Raw genomic sequence first — 25,199 nt, 5'->3', positions numbered from 1 at the left:
GGAAAGTCCATGAGTCAACGTCATGTTCCCTCGAAAAAGAGACTATGATAAAAAGGTGAGACTTCAGCCCAAACCTTCAAAGTTTTTATTTTTGTTAATTGCTGGAACTGCGCCAAAGGTTTGAGGGGGAAAAGCGTTAGGCCTACAGTAGAGATAATCAGAATCAGCCCATAATCTACTGCCAATATTTACATACACATCACATGCCCTTCACACTGACTCTTTGAAGTGAGTGGGCTAGTAGAGCAGAGTCTGATGATTTAAAGTTGCAGGGAAAGTTGAAAATGAAGCAAAAGGGCATTGAGTGTGGATATAGATTTATATGTGGGTTTTGATAACAGCTGAAATATAAACAAAGATGAATGTTTTCAATTCAGAGTACCAGACTTTTTGGGGCACAAATTACCTCCGCTTTAAAAGAATCTCAAAGCACAATGTTCCTTCCACGACTGATATGTGTAGCAGTGACCGAAGACTGTGTTTTGAATTCTTGAATGCTTTTAGAGATGAGTTCATAGTTATGGCTGGGATTTTTTTTTATTGCTTTCTTTATGAAACAGTGATGTGTGCTTTCAATTATGGAATTTTATAATGTAAACAGTGACTTTTTGAAAGTACAGAAAATCAATTAACCGTATCACCCCTTCCCTTCATAAGTGCAGAAAGATCATTTGTTTTTAAAAATGCATTTATCCTCTTGGAAGTGAATAAAAGAAGTAAATGAGCTTTTCTCAGCATCACGGACACAACTTCTGCTAGGTAAGGAGAAATATATTTATTTATTCATGTGTAACCGATAGAATAGCTTTTTAAAAGAGGAGCATAAATGATAAAAAAATGTCCATTCCATGTTTTTTTTTTTTTTTTGCCTAAGTTTTTCTTTAAATATTACATAAAATAAATAATTTATTCCAAAGCAGTCAGGTAAAGAATGGAGATATCAAATACAGTGGCTTTTGCATGTTAATAATGTTAGAGTTCTTTACGCTATGGTGCTAGCTTGACTAAATTCGGATGAAAGATGCGGGGTCTCCATCTCTGCCTCTCAGCCTTGCACCTTAAGCAAGTGCTTCCAGTAAGCATAACTTTCAGTCCACTGAGTCACAGAGTTTGAGAGTCTGTTAGAGTGTTTCGTATGAGTTAGTACAGCATAAATAACTGCATCCAAAGGTTACACGCACAAATCCACACAAGCAATACACTCTGTGAAAGGTCTCTTCAGTTCATTCTGTGGGGATGCAATGTCCGATTCCTCTCCGTAGGTTTTGATCCAACCTTTCCTTTGCTAGAAAAGGGTTTGGCTTAAAAAAATGTCCCATATTTTCCCTGGTGCCAATAACTTAAAAACAAATATGTGACAACAATTGGACTCAGTGAAAAGGAGTTCTCTTAGTTCCTTTACATAGTGCCTTCTCCAAACTGTCCAAAAATTCCAAGTCTTTCCTCAGTGCAGTTAAATGTTCCCTTTTGGTGGGGTTGTAGCTACACAATAGGAATGGGGAGAAAGTGTGTGGCTGTGTTTTTTCTCCGGGTCTTTTTGGCTCTCATCGGCTTCCCGTTGGCCATCAGGCCCACGAACATGGGCTTCTTCCTGTTCCTCCACTCTGCAGAGGCATAGGTGTTGTACCTGTTCTCCTCTATCCGCTCTATCAGCTTGCAGTCAACGCCAAAATCCTTCTGAAAAAAGAAGACATACTTGAGTCAGTTTGAGATATCATATTTGGTCTTGCAGTGCAGTTTGTTGATTTATTTAAAAAGTAATGGATGCAAACCATATCAGTATTATAGTAAAAAAAAAAAATGCATTTCATGAAATGGATATAATATTATACTATAATGTTGTATTATTATATGTGCAGAATATTGTTATAATATAATATTACATTTTGACCCATTAAAAGAATCAGTCCTTACATATTAATATAAAAAAAATTTTACTTTTAATTTTAATTCATATCTATTTTAGAATGGAATGAATGTATTATTAGATAAACTGTGTCCACTATTATCTTCACCTTCTCTCATCTTAACATTATCAAAACTGTTTCCACGACTTTCAGAAAAAAATTATTCAGAAAAAAATGCATTTCATAAAATTAATATTTTATATAATTGTAATTATTTTAAATACAAAATATTTTTTATAAATATTTTCAATATAGTATTGACACATTAAAATGATCAGTCTGTACATCTGTTAAGTTTTTCAAACTTTTAAAAAATTTTTTAAATATAAATGTTAGCGTATGTCACTTTATTGATATTTCCACTGAGAGGACAACAGACCTGAGGCACAGGTGACTGCATTTTTGGACTTTCCCCTCTCACTCTGTTGATTTCACTTTTGGGAAAAGTACGGCACTATTTTTGCCTGATTCAGGTAACATTTGCCATTCATGAGAGCGGATGAATGAGAGGCGATGGGGCTGGAGAGAACTCGGAACAAAGAGCGAGCAGGGGATTGTATGGCTGGATTGTGAATGCAGGAGAACGCATGCATGGAGCAGTTTTGGAGGAGAGACTACAGTGTAAGGAAGAGAGCCTTCTCGGCTTACTTTTTCAAAGATGACAGAACTCTTTTGCTCAAGCCGACTTTTGCTGGGGGATTATTTACAGGCAATGGAGTGGAACTGTCCTTTAAAACAACCCCGGGCTTTTTAAGTGCCCTGAGACATGAGAAATAGAGCAGGCTCTCTGACATCAAAGCCTTTGAGAGGGACTCAAGGGCTGACGGATCTTTCTGGAAGCTTGTGAAGAGCTGAATTTCTATAAATAGTTTAGAAATTCTGAATGTTGTTTAACAGTTCCCGATAAGAAGGACGTCTTCGGCTTGGACGGGATCATGAAACGTTATCATTATTTGCTGTGGAGTCCAGTCATTAACTATAATTAAAAGAGAAATGAAGAGAAAATGATGCTCACCGCCCCGTAGACCACCCCTTTCTTGTTAATTGCAAGGTAGTAATTGCTTTGAATTCCCTTGATGGCAACGATGCCCACATCCACAGACTTGATTTCGAGTGTACCTAGAAAACAAACGTAAACGTATAATTTACATAATGTCCAGATTAAAACATTGCAGGTTTTAGAGTTTTCAGAATTATGCAAATACTTATTTTACATTAAACAAGGTGCACTGCTGGTGTTATATGAAACATGTAATTGCATAATGACATAGATTAAATGCAAGCCTAAAATTATAGAACAGGTAACAAATATAAACATGTAAATATAGGTAAAATCATCAAAGAAATGACCTCCTCGAACTTTACCCACAGTCCACCTCATAACCCCAGTGCTACAGTCAGTAATTCTCCATCTTCCCATGCAGGAGTACTTATGTTCAAAAGTGCTCATTTATGACATGAAAAGTCATATTTTGCTGTCTTTGTAGGAGTTTTCAGAGCTGAAAGGCATGCTGGCAGAGGTTTGTAGCCATTAGTGATTCAAGTTGTGGTAACCATTACTGTTTTGCCTTTTAAAAGGCAATTATGTAAACCCATAAAGCCATCACGCTTTAGATGGGATTAGTCCCAGACCAAAGCATGTCCTAGTAGCAAACAGGGCTATATGATCCTATGTTGTTTGTGTATGGGGTTAAAAGAGCTTTTGCCTGCAGCTTCTGGCCTTTGACGAACACGAGCAGTTCAGTTTACCTCACTGCTTTAGTGAATTCAGTGCTTTTATCTGCAACTATTCAACAACACATCAAAACCATAAAAAACCAAGCTTCTAAAGCAAGTGAGCAGCCTACCAATCCTGCTGGAAAGACCAACATCAACCTCCTTACTAGTTTAGGGTAATTAATGCTGGTCTAGCTGGTGATGCAACACAGTTATGCCGGTTGACTTAGGAAATCCTGCTGATTAAGTTATTAACATTGACTTAATGACAGCTAAAATAAATGTCCAATAACATATTCCACTTGTTGTTTTTGGATGGTCAGAAATTCTAATCACAGAATCTATATACATTTTATTTTTCCATTGTTTTTGGAGACCAATAAATAAAATTGTAAAATAACTACATTTATTTTAGCAATTTTTAAATAATTATTTAGATTACTTAATTTGATGCTGTTCCTATCACTGTGGTATAATCTGTTTCAAATAGTCTAAGGCAGTGTTATTTTGGTATTTTATAGATTAAAAATTAGGTAAATTTTATAGGTAAAAATTTATCAAATTTTTAAATTCAGTTTTCCTTTTAATTTTAGTTTGTTTTAGTAATGTTATGTGCTTTTGTCATTTTTTAAAAATGTTTTTATATTCCTTCCTTCAAGCAATATTTCTATCTTTAATTTCAATTATTATTATTATTATTATTTTTAGATTTTGATAGATATTTTAAATAGGCTTCATTTAAGTTGTACAACAAGTTCTACAACACTGGCCTAAACAGCCAAAATAAATAAATAAATAAATATAAAGGTAAATTGTTCATAAGTCATAAGGGTCTTTTTTTTTTCGAAATTGAGATTTATACATCATCTGAAAGCTGGATATCCAAGATTTTCCACTGAGCTTTCCACTGGTGTATGGTTTGTTAGGATAGGACAAATTTGACCGAGATACAATATTTGAAAAATCTAATCGCCTTTAAAGTTGTCAAAAAAAATACTAAGAAAATCGCCTTTAAAGTTGTCAAAATGATGTCCTTAGCAATGTTGCAAGTTTTTGATATATTTATGGTAGAAAATTTACAAAATATCTTCAGTAACATGATCTTATTTAATATCCTAATAATGTTTTGCATAAAGGGTCATATGTAATTGTTGGCTATAACAAAAAACATAAACCAAAAACTGTTAATACTGGTTTACATGGTAAAATATACATATATATAATAAAAATAATTGTGGCTTTATATGTCAGTAAAAAGTAAATATATTGCATATCTACGTTCAGAACTATGTAAAACCCTCTGTATCTTGGATGGTTTGTAAATGCCTAACATTGACATCAGAGTTTTGTGACGCAAAGGAATTGAATCCACACCTGTGGATCAGGACACAAGCGCTGCTACAACAGGAGGATTAAGTGGATCTGAAGGCAGTTACTCCACATGGGCTCAGGTTGCAATCACCAAGAGAAGATGTAAGGAGACCTAGTCTTCTATCCTCTCTCCTCCCTCGCCTCAGGTTCATGAGCAAGAGCGACAGAATAAAAGGAGGGGGCTCAGAGATGGGATTAGAGACTTTGGTAGGATTAAGGGGGAATAATCCATGATCAAAGAGTAATAGAGTGGACAAAAGCAATTTAACGGCTGCCGAAAATGACACGAGCGCATATAAATTTTGACCAGAAATCCCAAACACCTATCATGCAGTTACACCTATCCCTATGCGAGTGATGTCATGTCATGTGTGCAAACAACATGTCATGTCTACAGTAAATTTGGTGGTTGCTCTTTAAAGCGTGCTATGTCAAAATAAAGCCTGAATCGTCTGGCAGAAAGCACCTGTTTGCTTTCGGCTATTTGATGTGGTCTGTCAAACCAAAACACGCTGGAGTCTTTTTTTGTACGACTCCCTCACAAGTCCCAGGAGTGTTTCTCCTGTCTGCACTGAAGCTGAAATGCAGGTCTGCAACAAAAGGCTGGATTTACAAAACCAAAACATCTCGGAGGCATCTAAGCAACAGGTCTCTCTGCATGCTTTCTTCTTCCACACCATAAACATTTAAGATCTGCCCCTCTTTCATTTCAGATTTCTGCCAAATACCAGTTATTCAATGTGAGATTTGACCTTAAAGTACAGAGAAATGTTTTAAGCCCAGTGTCTGAAATGCAGTAAGCTCTCAGGCACATATTATCTAATCAACATTTTTAAGACATTACCAAGAACAACAGCTGTGCGTGCAACAAGTCTGTTACAGTTTTATTTGACTCATTAAAGTGCGTACGCGCAGTCATGTAAGAGTTAAACCTCAACAAACCTCTACAGTAGTGGTTCCCAAACTTAATCAGTAACTGCAGACCACCTAACACCTCAAGTCTGAGACAAACCCCAACAACATGAAAACAATTACTTGCAGTTTTGAACAGCATACAAATTGTCCTTAGTTTAAAAACTATCTTATAACTAATAACTATCCTGTAGTTAATAACACTGAGTAATCATCAAAGTAGCAGAAGCCCTTCATCACAAATTAATATTTTTAAATTATTTTTAAGATGCTTAATGCTTAATTTATTTTTATTTCACTTTTAATAACTTTAATGTTTCAGTCTAACTTATTTTATTTGCCAAGGAAACATTTCTAACTTTTATTGAAGCTTTAAATCTAATATTTATATTTTATTGGAATTCACCTTTTTTTAAGATCTATTATTTATATTATTTGTATTTTTTATTATAAACTTTTGTTTTAAAAAATTATTAATAATATTTTAAATAATAATAAACGGCTTCTGCTACTACGATAATGTACTTGATGGTTTTAGTTATAAGTGATGTATTTTTTATTCTTTATTTATTATTTTATGTCAGCCAATCAACTCACAGACCCTTATTTTTTATATTTTATATGTATTATTTATTTTATATTATCAGCCAGAATATCTCGCCGGCCACTTGAAATCCCTCACACAGCACAGTTTGAGAACGGCCGCTCTACAGACAGCTAAGTCTTGACTCATAAGAGCGTGATTACTTTTAAACAGTTTTCCTGGCAGACCCAATGTTTTGTTACATCTATATCACGGCGCTCCGGTATTCTGACAAACACGATTTCACTGCATGCATTATTCAAAGCACTAGCCAAGGCATTCTCTTAAAAAAAAAAAAAAAATTGGTACAACCTAATCCTCCAAGTATTCTTGTTTTAGTCCCCGTTAGGGTTCGGATTACAAAGACTTAAAAGCCTCAGCTTTTTAACAAGCCCAGCCTCACCTTACTCAAACCCTGCCTGTAAGCAGCCATGTGTCTGTGACATTACACTGCCCATGGCCCAATGATGGTCCAGAGTGTCCCACCAATAGCCTAGCGTGATCTTCCCTCAGTAGACTAGGCTCTTGCTCCAGGCTCTGTAGGTGGCCGCCCCCCTTCCCGCTTAACGGCGTTCAATGTTTTCTTGGCAGGGTGACAGAACTCAGGTTATCGCATCTTGTGGTAATTACAAAAAACCCCACAGCCTTGTATTTGTAGCCTTGTACAACCTGCATCAACACCAAAGCCTGCAAGAGAGTGAAAGAGACCCCCATCCACTTCAAACGTGTTTGAAAATAACAATTTTTATCAGGCAGACGGACTTTTCCCTAGCAGCGTTCCGATTGGATCATTTCCAGACGTCAAAATAATAATCTTACTTGCACTCGGGAACCCTCAACTGCTTGTCAGCTCTCCACACTGGTGCAAAGACTGAATACGTCAAGTCATATATTACACTAGGGTGCTTAATTGTCCTGGGAACGTCGGACCGCCAGGTCTCTGACACGCACGTATTTTCATTGAACCCCCTGCCTACAGGACCATAAAGGGAAAAGGGTCCCCATTAAAAGGCATCTTTGCTGCTGACCCGTCATTGGCTTCTGATGACAGTGTCTTGGACCTTTGATCTGGGCTCCATGGGCCCCTGGCTCCTGGGCTAAGAGATCAGTGGACGGGTCTGGGGAGCCAGTCTCATTTTCCTATTCTATCTCTGCTGAAATACACTGCAAAAAAAAAAAAAAAAAAAGATTTCCCAGTACAAATATCTAATATTGTTTTATGCATGAAGTCACTTAATTTTATGATATTAAATCTTAGTTTTTTGGAAGTAAATGTTTCTCAAGTAAATGTATCTTGATTTAAGAATGTTTGGAAATTTTACTTAAAAACAAGACAAATACTGTGTAAGAATATATATATATATATATATATATATATATATATATATATATATTTTTTTTTTTTTTTTTTTTTTTTTTTCGGGCATTTCCTGCTCTTGATCATGTAAAAACAAAACCCATGAAGATTTTTCTTGTTTTTAATTAGCCTTTCAAGATGGTTTACAGAAAGCATATGTGGCCTCTGTAGACAGACTCAGAATAACAGCTATACTTTTTTCAGAGCTGTGTTAAAAGCTTAGTGAAGAATGATGATTTTTCTTAAAACAATTTTGTTCATTTTTTCAGCACCTCATAAACAGGCTTTCATTACTGATTTTCCTACTGAAATTTGCTAATAGAGCACAATGCAAACTCACTGGTAAAGAGAGTTATGCAATCTGTTCTCCCTCACATCCACCAGTTTTTCTTCTGAGATCTTGCAGTAACTCCATTGCACATCTGCCTCTAAATATCTGTCTTTAGGGCCCTAGACCCATATCCTTTGCCAAAACATAATGACCAGCTGGCTAAACCAAGCACACACTATAAGGTGCGAGAGTGGGAAGCAAAAGTCAAATGTTGCATTTTTGGATTACAATTGTAACAAAGTCTGCGACTGTGCACACAAGAAACAGTAACTCTTAGTGTGTGCATGCAGTCTTCAGTCTTGTACTGTGCTTAGCCTAAAGAAAAACATTGGATTGTGTTTAAAAAGCTAAAAAGGACACATGATTTAAGGCCAGTGACTTGCCCTATGGATGATGTGTATTTGAATACATGATAACATTACAGTTCTCAGGGGCATATGGTTCAAATGTGCATGTCTTTAGTCTGAGCTTAAAACATAAGAACCAGCTCTATTTCATATTACGTAATGCATCCTCGGACAGTAGTGAAAACAGTAGTGCTGTTCTCCCGCTATAAATCTGCTAAAATGTGACTCATTGAAACAGCACATAAAGAAAAGAAAGTTAGAAAATGAGTACAATTCTTCTTTCTCTCTTCCAGTTGCTAGGCTCCATACTCAGGGCCCCTATATATATAATGGGTTGTTTTGCGATTTACCATACATACATATTTTGTTTCACAGCAGAAAAAAAAAAAGTTTTTGGAACAACATGAGGGTAAATTAATATTCCTAAACTCTTCACATATTTCATGTTATTCCAGACCATCAGAGCATGTTAAGTATCATGTTTTTGTTTGAGTAACTGTTCAGGCATTTGTTAACCACCCTGCACACTGTCAGAGGACTGAAGATTTTGTGCTCAACTAATTTTTGATGACAGTCAGATTTGTTCAGTGTTTGCATTGCATGGGCAATGAAACCACTGAAACACTTTGCGCACATGCAACCTTGCATGCATCATCCCAAACACACACATACTGTAACATACCCAAACATCCAGACAACCTTCTGTGGTGGCAAACAGTTTCCAACCTCCTCCTAAATGTCAGAGCGAACACCCATCCTAATGGGAACCAATGCAAGACCACTCAAACATCCTGCTCACTTCTTTGACAGGCCAGATGCATCTCTACTCACACTGGTCCTCATCTCTCTTCAGTGCTTTGATGCGCCAACCGCCGCCATCTGTTCGAGCACACATCTCTTAGGAATTCCCCTTGGAGCTTGTGAGAAGATGTGTTTGAGGAAAGCTTCATCCTGCTCTCATTTGTCCAGTACTGTAGCGTATCAAACACTTAACAGATTTATAGGACACTGAAAGACCTTGCAAAGTCATTCCCCCTGTCTTTCCTGTTCAATGGCTTGATAAACATGTGTTTGTAGATATCACAGTTATCATAACTAAACTCCCTGTACCGGGCTTCTTACTCCTTAAACTGCTCAATGATCACCTCAAAGCTTATAGTTTCCTGAAAACAATTCCAAAACAATTGTCGTCTTACTGGTTTGTGGGCAAGTGCGCTTTTAGTCCCCGTCTGTTGACAATCAGACAGCAGAAAAGAGACAGTGTTGTTTCTCCCCAGAACATCTCATGGCACAAATGGTGCTCTGCTTTAGGTAATGGGGTCAGAGGTTAGGCATACATCTGGTCTTCCGCTCCTCCAAGTTGGACTTTCAGAAGGGAAAAGCTGGATGTATTAACTAGATGAAGACATTGAACTGCTACTACAAAATATACACGTGTTGTGGGTCTTTAAAAACATGGACTTTTACCTCATTTTACATGTTAAAATGATAAAATACAAATTATGGCACATTCATTTTTTAAATCACACTCCTTTAAACATGAGGTGCTAAAAAACAACTTTCACAATGACTCATATATAATAGTTGTAAATCAGTGTGAGCATCTGTTCAAACATATTAGCTATTAAAATAAATCAGACACTATTTTTAATAAAATATTTAGAACATAAATTACCGATCAAAAGTTTGGTGTCTGGAAGATGTTGAAAGAAGTTTCTTATCTCCTCACTAAGGCTGCATTTTTTAATCACAAACACTATTAAAAATAACTATTTTAATATATTTTAGAATGTAATTTATTCTAGTCATGGCAAAGCCAAATTTTCAGCAGCCATTACTCCAGTCTTCAGCGTCACACGATTCTTCAGAAATCATTCTAACATTATAAATGTCTCTACTGTAACTTTTCATCAATTTATTAGATAATTGTTGCATAAAAGTAATAAAATCTTACTGAACCCAAACTTTTGAACAGTATTGTAGATGGAACAAACATAATAGAACAATGGACAGCTTATAAGTAAACATGTCAAAGCTATCAGCATCTTGCATTTTTGAGGGCTGTGTATCTTGTAGTGATCTTTAAAATGTCTTGTAAAAACCTGCTCTGTTATTTATGAATCAAAAAGGAGAAAGTCTATAAGGATGCCATGGTCAAAGAGAATGAAACACTGACACTAACCTTTTGCACATCAGTTCAATCCTCATAAGTCATTTTTATTACTTGTGTGGTTGGGATTTCACACAGGAGCTATAAACGGGCACCGTAACCACAGAGAGCACAAACACACGCACACTTCTAAAGAGTGCCATCCATGTGGCTAGGGCTGGCAACATGTCATTTAAATTCACACATTGCACGTTCATTCACACCAGTCAGTCATTTTACTAATACATTTGAGCTGTAAAGCAGGAGGGAACTGAATAAACCAGTGTTATGGTGAACATGCAGTCATATAGATTATAAATCTGTGATCAGATATCATGTGAAAATGATCACTAACTAGTAAGTCTGCACAATTAATCACTGTGTCAAAATGTTTTGTTTGCAACATGCGTTTTTGTCATAATCATGCCCATACTAACTAGCATCAGTTGATTATTTTCCATTTTGTCTCAGCAGACATGCCGAGAGCTGCTTGCAGTTATCTTGTTATTGTTCCTGATTAAAGATTTCATGTCACACCAGGCCAGCAAGCTGTGTCCTTCCACGCTAGTTTCTGAGAAACACTTGACAGAATAGGCTTATTCATCTTTCTTTCTCGTTAAAATAGCAAAACAAGTTTTATAAAAGGTAATCTGACAGAAGCTGATGGAACGCAGGAAGAAAAACAAGTTATGAACATTAACATTCATTCAGCAAACAAAAGCAAGGGTTTGTTTGCTTTATAGTTGATAAGGTTCAGCCTAACGCATACAAAGGAACTAAACACCTGAAATAAACCGAGTAATTTATATTCTCTCATGAAGAAAAACAATCTTCAAGTGTGCCACTCTGACCAAAGCTAATGGAGTTTGGCCTGGAAACACCTCATTAGACCAGCAATAATCTGTATTCTTAATTGAGCCCTATTAGATTAAACTGACCCCAAATGGGGTGAGAGACGTATAATGACTGCTGGCCTGACCCTTGTTTGATCTGCTGCCCAAGAGCTGACACGATGATTGGAAAGACCCCTGCACTCTAGACCTTACGATTCAACCAGTAGTTGAACTCTGATCGGACAAATCCCCTCAATCAAAACTGTCAAAGACTAATGATCCTCATTAACAATTTCCTCCGGCCATGCCAACACCAGAGGTTTTGCGCTTGTGTCGATACTGACTTTTTCATCAGCGCCGTATGATAAACACAAAACAACTGCGGAGAAGAAAGAGAAGGCAAACAAGATCAAAACAGGTCAAGAAAGACTGAACTCCGGCTGATCCATGTGAGAGCTTTTGCATCACAGTGAGCTTGTTGTTAGGCTCGCTCAATACACCGAGGACAGCTCCGAGTTCCAGCACAGGGTGCCATTTCCAAAAATGTCTTGGGGGAGACACAATGTGACAAAAGTGATACTGAGCTGATGGATTCTGAAAGGAAATCAAACAATATGGGTGGAATAGGATTTCAAGTTGCACATAGACAGGTCTTTTGTGGACTTGAAAACTAAAGAAGGCTGGACTTGAGAACGCAAACATGGACAAAGAGACTCTCGGACTGGGAGTTTGAATCTGGGAAATGTAACAATCTATCATACTTAGGCTCTCTGCAAATATTTTTCCACATCAAATATGCAAAACAAATATTGGCCCTCTCATAAAATATGGGCTTTTGATTTACTGCAAGTGTTTATAGGGGTGTAAATGTAAATTTTGCATCAAGATATGACATTTTATATGTGCATTGCTGGTAAATAGGCTACATTAATGTCTCATTAAAATAAAATATGCCATTACTTCTACTTTATGCTCTTCCAAAAGTATATTCTGTAACTCATCCAAAACAGAAAAACTACTGACCTTCAGTTCATTCGACTGTTAATTTCAGCATAATGCAAAGTGTGCTTTTCATAAACATTGAACGTGGAAGTTAAAAAATGTTTAAAAAAAATTGAGTTTGACAAAATTCAGCTCTATTCAAACACAAAGATAATTGTCGACATGACGTCAGTCTATATACAATAACACGCCATGCTGTTCATGGGAATATTCTTTTTGTTAACTCGAGAGAAATATTATACCGCAAAAGGGACTGGTTCTTTTTAAAATGCCAGTGGCTCCAACTGGAGTAAAATCATTTGAGGATGTTTTGATGTTTCAAGTACATGATGATACATAACATAGCAAGCCACTAATTTCTGCCCTTTTTACGGGCATTTGTGGCAACAACAATGGTCTCTGATTACAGAATAAATCAAGCAAACACGCTTGTCGTAAACGCAGCACACTAACATTTCACCGTGCTGCTGTTTTAAAGCGAGGGACGCAGGGAGCACTGCTGCTACCTTGTGGGCACCAGAGGCCCTTCAAATTCAATTATAGCGCCCGCAAAAAAGTAGGGAAAGCGGAGGGATGGCAGAGGTCCAATCTGTTTTGGAGAAATGATCCATTCACCAACAAGTGTTTCCCCTTTACTATGCCTCCCGCATGACATTCCAGGCTATATCCACACTTCAGATATATCAGCACTGAAACAAGAAGTGAATCCTCACTGAAACTCAGTGCATCTGGCCAGAACATTATTAGCAGTATGCTTCATGCCTAAGGGTCATTATGGGAGCTAACAAGGACAATGCATTTTTTTACATGTGGTAAGCGAGTGGCGGGAATCTTTTAACATGTACAACATGTACATCTTTTAACAAGTTCGCTGGCATAGGGAAAAGTACAAAAACATGGCATATGATATGTAGATTTTTTTCATTTTTTACAGGCATGATAGATATGAATTTATAATAGTTTTCTATTTAAATTACATTTAAAAAAAGCTAGCACACATTTATTCATTTATTTTCAAACATGCATTAATAAATATAAATGTAAACGTTTAATGTCTACAACACTGGACCTAACAGTGTCCAGCTTTCTGGACAAACTCTTTGATGGTAGTTGAAAGCCTTCCAGAACTCTTCAAGCCTGGTCTTGGATTTATTAAGAGACTTTCTGTGCAACACATTTAAGAGGCAGTTTGGCTAATTGAAATACCCACAGCCATGTCTTGCGGAGTTCCTGCACACCCTAGTCTAAAAAAGCCTAGCAGTATGCACATGGGACCCATATGTCAAAGGCTTTTTTATTAGCGGCAATGTGTGTGCAACCTACTAACGAAAAAGTGCAGAGGGAGATTTGGGAGTGTGGTGACCAGGTGCTTCGAGCTCCCTGCCAGGTGTCTGGACATGCTACCAAGTGTAAAGTAAAAAAAATTCTGATTATTTATGAATGAACACGATAACATGTTCAACAGAAAAAAAAAACCTCCTGACGTGCTCGAAATTAATAGAATCTTAAAAGTAAGCCATTGGTTGCAGCGACTAGGGAGTTACGGCAGGAGTGATAAAGATAACTGATGGACTGCGTGATGTTCAAGAGTAACTTCCAATGGTTTGCGCATTTTACAGAAAAGAAAGACTCCCCTAGTAATTTCAAATTGGTTTCAGGAAACCTGCTTTGAATAAATCTGCACTCTGAAACCTAAGGACCAACATTAGAGCTGACTACCTCTCAGCAACGCATGCAAAGCCCAACTCCACACACAGCAGCTTGCGCCCACCAACATCAGGTAAGGTTTATATTATCTGCTGGATGTTTGACAGCAAAATCAAAGGAGTCAGGAAATAAGCAGTGCCATTTCTTCTATGGGACCCACATGTGAAAGGAAAGAGGAAAAAACGGGCGTTACTCACTATATGGATCGTCCTTGCTTTTGGTGCCATTGACTTCTCCGTTCTGATCGATCCTGAGAAAGAACTTCTGGTAGGAGAAGAGTTTCCTCTTGCGCACGTCCCCCGTGAGGTGGTTGTAGCTGCGCACATGCCGCCCCACCACGGCAGACAGTGAGGAGTTGGTGCCCCTCGGGGCACGTATGGCCCTGTGGGTGTCATGGCAGGCCACAGGCAGAGCTGAACACAGGAGCAGGAGCAGCAGCGGCAGGGAAAGACAGGACAGACGAAACCAGGCTGAGGCACCCTTAGTCACTTTCCATTTGCACATTGTCCTGGAGCTCGGAAGACTGGGAAGAGCCTCACAGAAAGGTACATGCTGAAGAGCTGGCTGGGAGAAAGGGTGATACCAGGAGGTGAAGCCCAGCGAAGTGTCCGTGGCGGTAGTGTCTGCTTGTGCTGCTCAGGCTGGATCTGGTTCTCCTCGTGTCCAGAAGGAATGTGTTAACATCCATAACTCAAAACACCTCCGCAGGGAACCGCTTCACCTCCTCCTGCTCTCCCACGTACAATCCACTGTTGGACGGGGGGTAAATGAGGACAGCAAGAGGCAAAGAAAATGTTCTGGAGAAGAATGGCAAAACGACCTGAATGCAACAGGCCAGCGAATCTGTTCTCAATGAAATGAGAGGAATCCACAGTAGGAAAAAAACCTGTAATCCCTGCTGTGTCCAGCTCTCTCAGTGTCCCTCTGATTAAGAGTGGGTTTCCTTTCTGCTCACCACTGAAGTGCTGAGAGGATCCTGAGGTGGAGCAGACTGAGCTCTGACACTCCTCTCACCTTATTTATTTGGTTCAGGGCCCCAGATGTAATCTCTTTAGCTAATAGGGAGACTATGAAAAGCAGTCGGCTTTGAAGATCCGTGTGTGCGTGTGCAAGTTTTGCTTGCATGTGTGCGTCAGAATGAGAGGCGACGAGGGGCATTTTTCCTCGCCCCTCTCCTATCTGTCTCCCTCTGTTACTCCCAATTGCCTCACCCACTCTCAGTGTCTCCCTCTCTCTCAATGCCCCTCCCACCCTGTTCCCTCCCATCTGGGCTGGGAGCCCCATGCGTCGGCCCGTACAGGTCTCCTCCGGCTAACTGCTGCAGCCCCCCCCGTGGCATGTGAGCCTTATCAGGGACACCTGGATCTGATTGCCACTTTTTCCCTCATTTACTGCCGTCCTCATCAGTCTTCTGTCCTACAGTAGGAACAACAAGACTCAGATGTACCTGAACTGTTTGTACCTTCAATACACATTCGGAATCAGTTTATAGCAGCCTAATAAACTCTTATAGCTATAAAACTAGATTTAATGGGCATTTACGACAACGAAAAGAGACATCAGTGCTGTCGTGGGATAGAGCTCACCCTGAAAACAATCTTTATCTCAAGACTGGTTTGTGTGTTAATTTCCTTTTCATATTGTCCAACAGAATCCGTATCTGGATTTTCGGTGGAAAAATCGAGCCAAATTCAACTTCTGCCAAGTAAATATCATTCATATCATATTTGGGCACATCTTCAGTCCTGAATTCCAACCTGTAGTGCAGCCGAGTGCCAAGTCAGTTAATACTTTAAACAAGGTGTGAGAAGCACATTTCTGGATTTATGTGAGGGGGTGTCCTGAAGGAAAAAAAATATTTATTGAAATTCCCAGGTCATCTTGCGTAACCATTTCATAACAGACTTATCTTACGTCAAAAGAGCTGTTGGAGTCGCGAGGAAGTCGACCACTAACAGGGAGACGTTTACTTATTACGAGTGGGGGGAAGGGCTGCAAAAAAAGAGTGAAAAGAGACATGTGTTAGTGCAACTAAACTGTGCCCAAGGCATTTGAATGCATTCATAAAACAATATGATTTTCTGTTAATATAATGTCAAGAAGTGTAAGAAGTCTCTTTGAAGTTTTGTTAGCAAACATTTCCAATGTGCTCAGAGAAACAATTAAACTTTTGCCAATTTCATTTATAGTTTACTTAGTACCTCATAATTTTTTAGCACAAAGCATTTCTTGGCAAATCACTGTCATTATTTTCTATATCACAAAGTTCACTTTCTCACATTCTCTGTGTCTGGGGATAAAACAAAACTTCACTGGCACTGGTTCCCTCTAGTGAGACAAACTTTAACAACAGGAGAAAACCTGAAACCCTAGACTAATCCTCTCAAAAGCTCATGTTTGAAGATGAATGGCTGTTTTCAATCTAAGGTGTCTTTCCTCTCTCCATAACCCCTTATGAGCTCCATCTACCCAGTGCTGGTCTAACCCAGTGCCCGGGGTCCTCAGAAGTGTTGGTTCAGCACTTAATCTCACATCTCCCTGCAAACACCTTGGTCTTATCACACACTTCCTCTGTCAGACATTTCCTTCCAACACTAGGGACAAGGATCCAATCAGGAGAATGGGATCTCTGGGAACTCTGATTATTACAACTCACTTAATTGACTTTTCCAGAGTTCTACTGGTTTCTAGTGAATGTCGGACCACCCTGGAACAGCTGATAAAAGTACTTTTGTAAAAAAGTATGTTTTATATTTTTATACAAAGGTTTTTGATAAAATGACGTTCTAATATTTGCCAATTAACCTGTTAAAACATATGAATGCCTGTGAAATATATCTCAAAATTATCATCACTATTTGCTATTTTCTAATACACCAAATAACATGTTTTTATGTTTGTTTTACTTCAAAATATTGCTGTAATTTTCAATTTTACAATTAAGTATTTCCTCAGGTATTAGCATTTATGTTTTTCTTCTTCAAAATACTGCTATTATTTTCACTTTTACAGTTCTGCATCTCATGGGATACATTGCCTATCAAGAGTATACATTTATGAATAATAATAATAATAATAAAATTTTGTTAAATAATAATGTTTGGCTTTACTTCTCAGGAGATTTAACTTGTATATAAAATTATACTGAAACCATTTAGAGGTTAATAACTGATATTTTCACATGCAAAAGTAGATTTAATAAAAATAAGAGCAACAAGAGAACACACATAATGTACATGCAACACTTTTGGATAAATCCTAGATAATTCACAGCAAGGTAAAACAACAACTGCAAGTACAGTTTGAAAGCATTTCCATAAAAATTGGCACGTTGTCTGCTTTAGTGCATTTCTCAGGGTTTGTTCAATCAAACTAATTTGATTCATAGATTATATTCTGATTTAGAAAAAAAAAACCAAAATTGTCAATAAAAATCTGCTGACCAAGTTTTTCTTTTTTGTCCTCTCAAATAATCATTATCATATTAAAGCAGAGACTCCAGGGTTACAGACTGCCATTCACAGAGATAACCTATCTATGGAGAGAAAGATTTGTGAAAGGAGCGAATATGAGACAGCCAGAGGATTTTTCCCAGCCAGCCTCTGCCACTGAATGTCCTGCAGTGTTTCTCATTGTTTGCTACCTCATAAGAGATAGCCAAGAGAGCCTGAGAAAACTAAAAAAACAGCACTATTTAACGGAATTCAATCTGTCCCAACAGATTTGAATCGCTAACTTACATGTCTGAGTGTAGATTCTATCTGGCTAATGAGGGGCCTGAATCCTTCTCTGTTACTTCAAAGGGGGTGAAATTCTACCTTTCTTGCAGCGAGGACCTTTGCCTGGGCTCTCGCTCTCTCTCAGGTGTGTCACTGTGCAAGCTAAAAGAGAGGGTTTCAGGCAGAGAACTTCCAAAGGACTGTTTGTTCCTAAGTTCTATGTTGAAAGCTAAATATGGGTAAATATACTGGCCAGTTTCAAAGCCTACATTTATCTTGCTCTCATTTAATCCAAGATTTTCTTAATGATTAATTTACATGCCAACCACAATATTTAAGAGGAAACTCCAATACCATTCCTGCATTTCTATGCAGGAATGGCATTGGGCCCCTAAGCTTGCTACCAATAAAGCAAAACGGTATCTTGCTTCTACATAGTATGCACTACAAAAAATTTGTGCAATTCACATCTGCTACAAGTGGTGCCACCACAGTGGGAAGTGTTTAAAACCTCTGACAGACTTAAATGTGAGAGTAATTTGCCCTAATTTCCTAACTAGAGTTAAAGTTTCCCACTTTCCAAACCAAAAGAAGATTTCTTTTGCATGCTATATGCTACTGAATGTGCAACAACTTCAAATTTGACCAAATTTGTGATTTTATTAACACAATGCATTTGATTTTACATTTATGTGAATCTGAAAATCTGTATCATTTCCAACCAGGTCAGTGAGCTTTAAAGTTTCTGCAAGGCCTTTGACATGACAGATCAAGACCCTTAATTGTCATTGTGCTTTTATGTGTGTGACATTGACCATTTGAACCTCTGACCTGCCACAATCCCCAAGCTCATTCAATAGCACTTAGTGATCAGCACCTCCAAGACAAAGACTCCAGCTGCCTGGTGTTGAAATATGCATTAGGTAAGTGTTCACTAATGGTAAATAATGCATTGGTTAGATTAGTTCTAGTTTCAGAGAAAGCGAAGCGGAATGAATAAATGATAACACAATCTATCTGAATTGCTCTAGCGGCAGCTAACGGGTGTAAGGTCCTCAGCTCTGGACAATGCAATGTTTAAGAAAATGCTACGCTGAGGGGAAAAAAGTAAATGAGTAGAAAAGAAAAATAGGTCAAGGATTTTGTTCAAGTAGGGTCATACAAACCATCTTATTTCAAATAAATGTTGTACATATTGCAAATAGTGTAAACAGATATTTACTGAAATTATAATTGTTCTTGAAGTAATGTGTTGTACCTGTATACCCTCATAAAGCCCCTCAGGGGTTTTTCATTCAGAAATTAATCTTTCGGTTGGCCTCAGGTGTCAGTAGGGCATTTTATCAGGTGTTTTAACTCTCAGTGAAAGATATGAAGTGTATGGAGAGGAAGTGAGGAAATGAGGCCCAGGTGGCTTTAAGTAGGAGGAGACTACAAACGAAAATATTCCCAGGCCCTTTAGGATAAAGTAATCCCCCTCTAGTCAAACCCAACTGAAACTGAGTGTATAAGTGAATTTAGATTCTTTATCTTCTTTTTAAAAGTCTTGCTAATGGGGTTTTGCTTCTCGCATGTATAAGTAATGTATAACTGATATTTCTGAAATACTGTTAGGAGTTGCTGGAAGAGGGTGAGCAATCCACAGTCATCCAGAGGTCACAAAAAGTAGAGCCGAGTAATGACACGAGCGGCTAATTGACGGGATGACACCAGAAGTACCTTTGCCCTCCCTGAGCAGGAGGTGGAGGTTGAATGTCACACTTGAACTGGTGTCAGTGTGTGCAGGATCACTCTATCAATGACTGCCTCAGGTTACTGAGCATTACTACAGACAGAAACATATGTTCTTGCCTTTGTACTAAACCAAACACACACAAAGCTTTGTAACTTTGTAAATCAGGTGTTAAAAATGCCAATGAATAATACTAATAAATATATACCACATTTTCAATTTAACAATATATGTATTTATTTGTATTATTATTATTAAAGAAATAATATTAAAACTTTTTCCATATTCCAAATTTTCCAAACAATAAAATAAAAAAATAAAAAAATAGTATTATTATTATTATAGAAATAAATTACATAAAAAATATGGAAGAGTGGAAAATATTTGTAAAAAATATTTTTACATATTGTATTTATTATTATTATTATTATTATTAGATGATAGTTTATAAAAGTGATGTATAAAATAAATATAAACAATTTAATGATGATGATATTCATAATTAACAAAATAATAATTTATAATATACAATATTATATTTGTATTACTAAAATATATTTTAAAAGTTATCATTACATTGTTGTTACTATTGTTAATAAAAGAAATACAAATAAAAATAAATATAAAACATGCAATGATAATAATAATAATATAATTTATATTATATTTAAAATATATAATTATTATAAATATATTATTATATTATTAAATTTTCAAATATTCTAATAATTGATATTATATTTGTGTTATATAATATATATTAAATTATTATTATATTATTAAATCTACAATAATTCCATTTTATGAATAATAAAACTAAGATGGAAATGATCACAACACTAACGCTATTAGTGGAGTGCATCAGTAAGCACTGCTCCACAATGACAGACTGAAGAAACTGTAGTAAATGCTATCCATATGTATAGTCCCTGATAAACACTCCCATTAATAGAGACCAGAGCAGATGCAAGAGACATTGTTGGTCAGTTTGCTTTCATGTCATGGTGTGAGTCGTCTAAGAAAATAAAGCAGTTGAAGCTTAAATGTAATAAAGTTTGCACTGCAGTTCTCCTTCCTGTTCTGCTTCTAACTATCTGTAAATGTCAAAAATATAAACAATGTATACCGAGGAGTTTAATTCGGGTGAGGGTTCCCTCTTTTCCCTAAAACAAATGATTCCCTGCAGCTTTGATTAAACCACTTTAACAAACATCACAATAAAGTTACTAGCTGTATAATAATCAAACCACTGATTTTCAATCAGTAACTAAATGCACTGGAAATAGCAATGGGTTCCATTCCCAGGGAACAACATGATAGCTTGAATCATGCACTTTAAGTTACCAAATACATACATGCACATTTCAGTCTTGACATTTTTATGCAGTTATAGTTGCCATAATATGGCTTGACCCAAAAACATTTATCACTTGAGTGTCTAACTCATAAAACACCTGATGAAACCACATATGAAATATCAGACATTCCGCTGTTTTCATACCAGACATGTCCAACAAACATATCCTGTCCAGTACACATATTGCGGTGCCTATATATACTCTGTTTCCCCTTTAATATATCAAAGAGTGCTTTCCACCTGTTGCTCCAGTTTGAACTCTCAGCCCTCTCTAGTTCAACAATTACACTGCAGTGATGCAAAGCTAGCAGACCACATGTCCCTCAACAGTTTCTGTGCCCATTGAAGCAAAAAGAAAGATGCTCTGGAACACTGTAATCATGCAGAGAGCACAACAGAGGGAAAAAGTGTGTCCAGTTTACCCTCCGGCAGCTGTGAAACACAACACTCTGTATATTCCGTTACAACGGCATTCTTTTTTTTTTCAATTACTCTTAAATGCTGAGGCCAGGTGACAGTGTGCTTACACTGGTTCAGAGCATGTGTGCCAGTGTTCTTACTGTTAACTAAAACTGTAACTGTAATTTTTTAAGTAATTGGGTTGATTGGATAGGATAAACTTTGTTAATCCCCAAAGGGAAATTTATACATCGCAGCAGTACACACCACACAAAATATATAATATAATATAATATAATATATAATTAGTGCTGTCAAACGATTAATCATGATTAATCGCATCCAAAATAAAAGTTTTTGTTTACATAATATACAGTATGTGTGTGTACTGTGTATATGCGCCCCCAGCTATGACACGACCGACCAAGTCCATGGTTGACACCCTCTCATTAGCATGTTGTGCAGAGGTAAAAATAAACGTGGAACTACATTCAGAAATAAATGAGTGATGAAAAGAAAATAGTTCAGATGAGTTCAGCATTTCCTTAAACATTTTCTATTCACCCACCAATTTATTTCATTCGCTTACTTTCATTACACGTTTAATTATTCATATACGTACTTAAACAAGAATACATGTATTTATACACACATTTATTTATTTATTTGCGTATTTATTTATTTTTAATTTCTGCAGGTTTGGTCCTCCATAACCTGGAAACCTGGATATGAAATGTTGCGAGAATTGGCCACAGTATCATATGCTGCTATTAATTAATTTTTGCTTAGATCTCAGATACATGGTTTTGTTTTCTTTTTTCCAAGGACAAAATGGAAAACGTAATTTTTCAAACTCCAACTGTTCCATCAAATCTGTGCTATATATAGTGCTATACTTCAAAACTGTGCAGCTATAATCAAGGAAGTTATAATTTACCATTGAAACAACTGTAACCGCAGAATTCAAATGTGGCTTCATTTTCCCAATCTGCTTGGACCTCATTGATTGTAGCGTGCAGCTATATTTTGATACTGATTTAGACCATATACCACACATATCATCCACTAAATATATCTTCTTGTGATGAGCGAGATAAGAAGAGGACAAGTTCTCCATATGGCGCAAATATCCTTTGATGGTCATACGTATGCCACATGTCACTCCTCTATGGAATGAACCGACAGACACAAGCCACGCAGGACTGAAGCTGAGAGCCGCTTCCATGAAACCATAATGAGCGTAAGGAGGCACCAACACATGTTAATTACTAAAGCAAGTTCCTCATCTCTAATGTGGGAAGGGGGTTGATTCTACTAAGCTAACAAAAAAAACAATAAGACGCAGTTATAAAGTTGATAACTTCCTCGTTAAATTTGCATTAAGCTGACAAGTTCCTCATGAGATGAATTATGAGTCAAGAACTTCTGATATCAGATGCTGTGCACCTCTATTGATATCGATGAGTGATTTCTAACAAAGCTTGAGTCAGAAGGTCTCCTGCGGTGTTCTCACCCAAAACTTCCTCTTAACTGAGAGACATGCTTGACAAACATACTCACTATTCTGCTAATAAACTGTAATTAACCTGTTAGCTCATGCCTTGGTTTGGTCCGTCTTAGTCATACGTTCTCATCCAGGTAGAAGGGTCTCAAATGAGCCTCTACTGGTCACAAGAATCAAAGCATGCCTGACTCTTAAAGAATGTGGACAAAGATGAAAGCAGCTGTAAAATTTTATGATTCTCACCAAGCGCATGCACGTTTTGAACACCACGTCACGCGTACAGCCGATCCCTTGCACAGAGATTTCAGATTCACAGCTACAGTGAAGTAAAAGTTACAAAAACATATAAATAGTGAAACTGAAATGACAAATTCAAATTCCAAATCCAACTTGGCTGTACCAGTGTATATTTTTCAATGGAAGTCAAAAGGGAAAATGTTGTCCATTCATTGTAATTAAATGGAAAAGTGCAAACAGACAGAAAATCAGGATGACTGAATTGACATTTTAGTGTGAACTTTCCCCGTAATGAATTACGCACAACAGTCAGCCCTGTCCTAAAGTCAGCAGAAGTGAAGGAAATCATCTCAGCCATGTCTGCAGGCTTTGGTCACACCATTAGTTTCAAAGTATTGTTCTGGATTCCTCTCATGCCTCTTGTATTTCTTCTACAGTGCATTCAGGAGATTTGCTTTTGTCTGGAATAATAAAAACACAGCAAACACTCATCGTCAGCATTTTAACAATAGTTTTCATTGATTTCCATTCCAATCGCTCTTTCAGCACATTAGCAGCCCTTTCACATTAAAATACTAGAGTTATGAGGAATATTTGCAGCAGTAGAAAAAAAAATATTATGTGATATATATGTCCTTTAAACGCAAAATATTGATTAAAAATATATGTGAAAATAAAATATGTGAGTGTGCAGATATTTCTGACTTTAAAAAATAAAGATAAAAAACATCCAAGAATTATACTAACTTGTCGCAAAGCATGGCCGAAAATATTGTAGACTATATTGTCTAATACAGCCTATTTCATTCATATATTTTTACAATTTAAAATAACTGTTTTCTATTGTTATATATTTTAAAATGTAATTCATTCCTGTGATGGAAATGCTGAATTTTTTAGAAGTCTTCAGTGTCACATGATCCTTCAGAAATCACTCTAAAATGCTGATATGCTACTAAAGAAACAATTCTTTAATTTCATCAAAGTTTAAAACAGTTGTACTGCTTAATATTCTTGTGCAAACTGTGATGGTATGTATACATATTTTTTGCTAAATTTAATGCACCCTTGCTGAATAAAATATATTAGTATTATTTTTTTTTAAATGGCTTCACACACTGAGCTAATAAATGAGACAGTGGCCTCTCCGGATGAGAATAACTTACATTTTATAGACAATAAATGGTAACCCACTTGTGAATGATCTAAAGCCATGGGAAAGAACTGATGCTGAAGCAGAGAAGGTCTGAAGTTATGACATACTATTACAGCACACTTGTAAGACTTAATAATCATAACCACAAGCAGAGCTGCTTTCATTCCTATAAATGGTGAGAGTGCCAGCTGCTTCACCTACACAGAAACCGTAAAACGCAGACCTCTATTTCTGGAGGAAAACAGCATTCTGGCTGCTGGACTGTCTCAGACAGATAGGATTGTTACTCATCCAGACAGGCCTTTACTCCCCAAGCGCTGTGAACACTACTCTAGAGAGGCTCCCTCAATCTCATCCCGGCCCAGTGTTGACATTCTCTGCCTGGTACTGTCAAAGAAGAGCCTTCAGCACAACCAGCCACTCATATGCTGAAATATAATGAACCACTGTCTGTGAGAACGTCATGAGAGCATCAGGAGATAGAAGCTGCAGATAGATTTCCATTGCTCTGCACATCTGTGACTCCCTTTCCTGAACTTCACCTGCTCAGCATGCATTTATTCTGTCACTTTACAATGCTGATGGTTTATGACTCCTGTGACCTGTGCTCATCATTGTAGTAAATCCACATAGACTGACTGGTGGGCGATCACACCGGTATTATTGTTGGTAACACTTTACAATAACTTCTCATTTGTTAACATTAGTTATTAGTTAACGCAATATATATTTTTACAGCATTTAGTTATCTTTGTTAATGTTTGTTAATAAAATACAGTTGTTCATTGTTTGTTCACAGGGCATTAATTCAGGTTAACTTGTTGAACTGTTGAAATTAACATTAAGATGAAAAAAAATGTTGTATAAGTATTTTTACATT

General features: G+C 37.1%; 1 protein-coding gene across 1 annotated transcript; it reads right to left on the bottom strand.

Annotated features, from left to right (window-relative positions):
* Positions 1–760: 760 nt before the first annotated feature.
* LOC109045698 (fibroblast growth factor 10) lies at positions 761–15,419 on the bottom strand. The gene is made up of 3 exons (XM_042748228.1): positions 14,413–15,419; positions 2,923–3,026; positions 761–1,677 (listed from the first exon to the last, which is right to left on the bottom strand). Exons 1-3 carry the CDS (start codon positions 14,717–14,719, stop codon positions 1,483–1,485), a joined length of 606 nt encoding a protein of 201 aa, XP_042604162.1. The 5' UTR covers positions 14,720–15,419; the 3' UTR covers positions 761–1,482.
* Between the last annotated feature and the right edge of the window lie 9,780 nt (positions 15,420–25,199).

Source organism: Cyprinus carpio, chromosome B21 (genome assembly GCF_018340385.1).
Source record: "Cyprinus carpio isolate SPL01 chromosome B21, ASM1834038v1, whole genome shotgun sequence".
NCBI lineage: Eukaryota > Metazoa > Chordata > Actinopteri > Cypriniformes > Cyprinidae > Cyprinus > Cyprinus carpio.
Note: the sequence above shows the minus strand (reverse complement) of the source record. Positions and strands in the feature narration are given on the sequence as shown.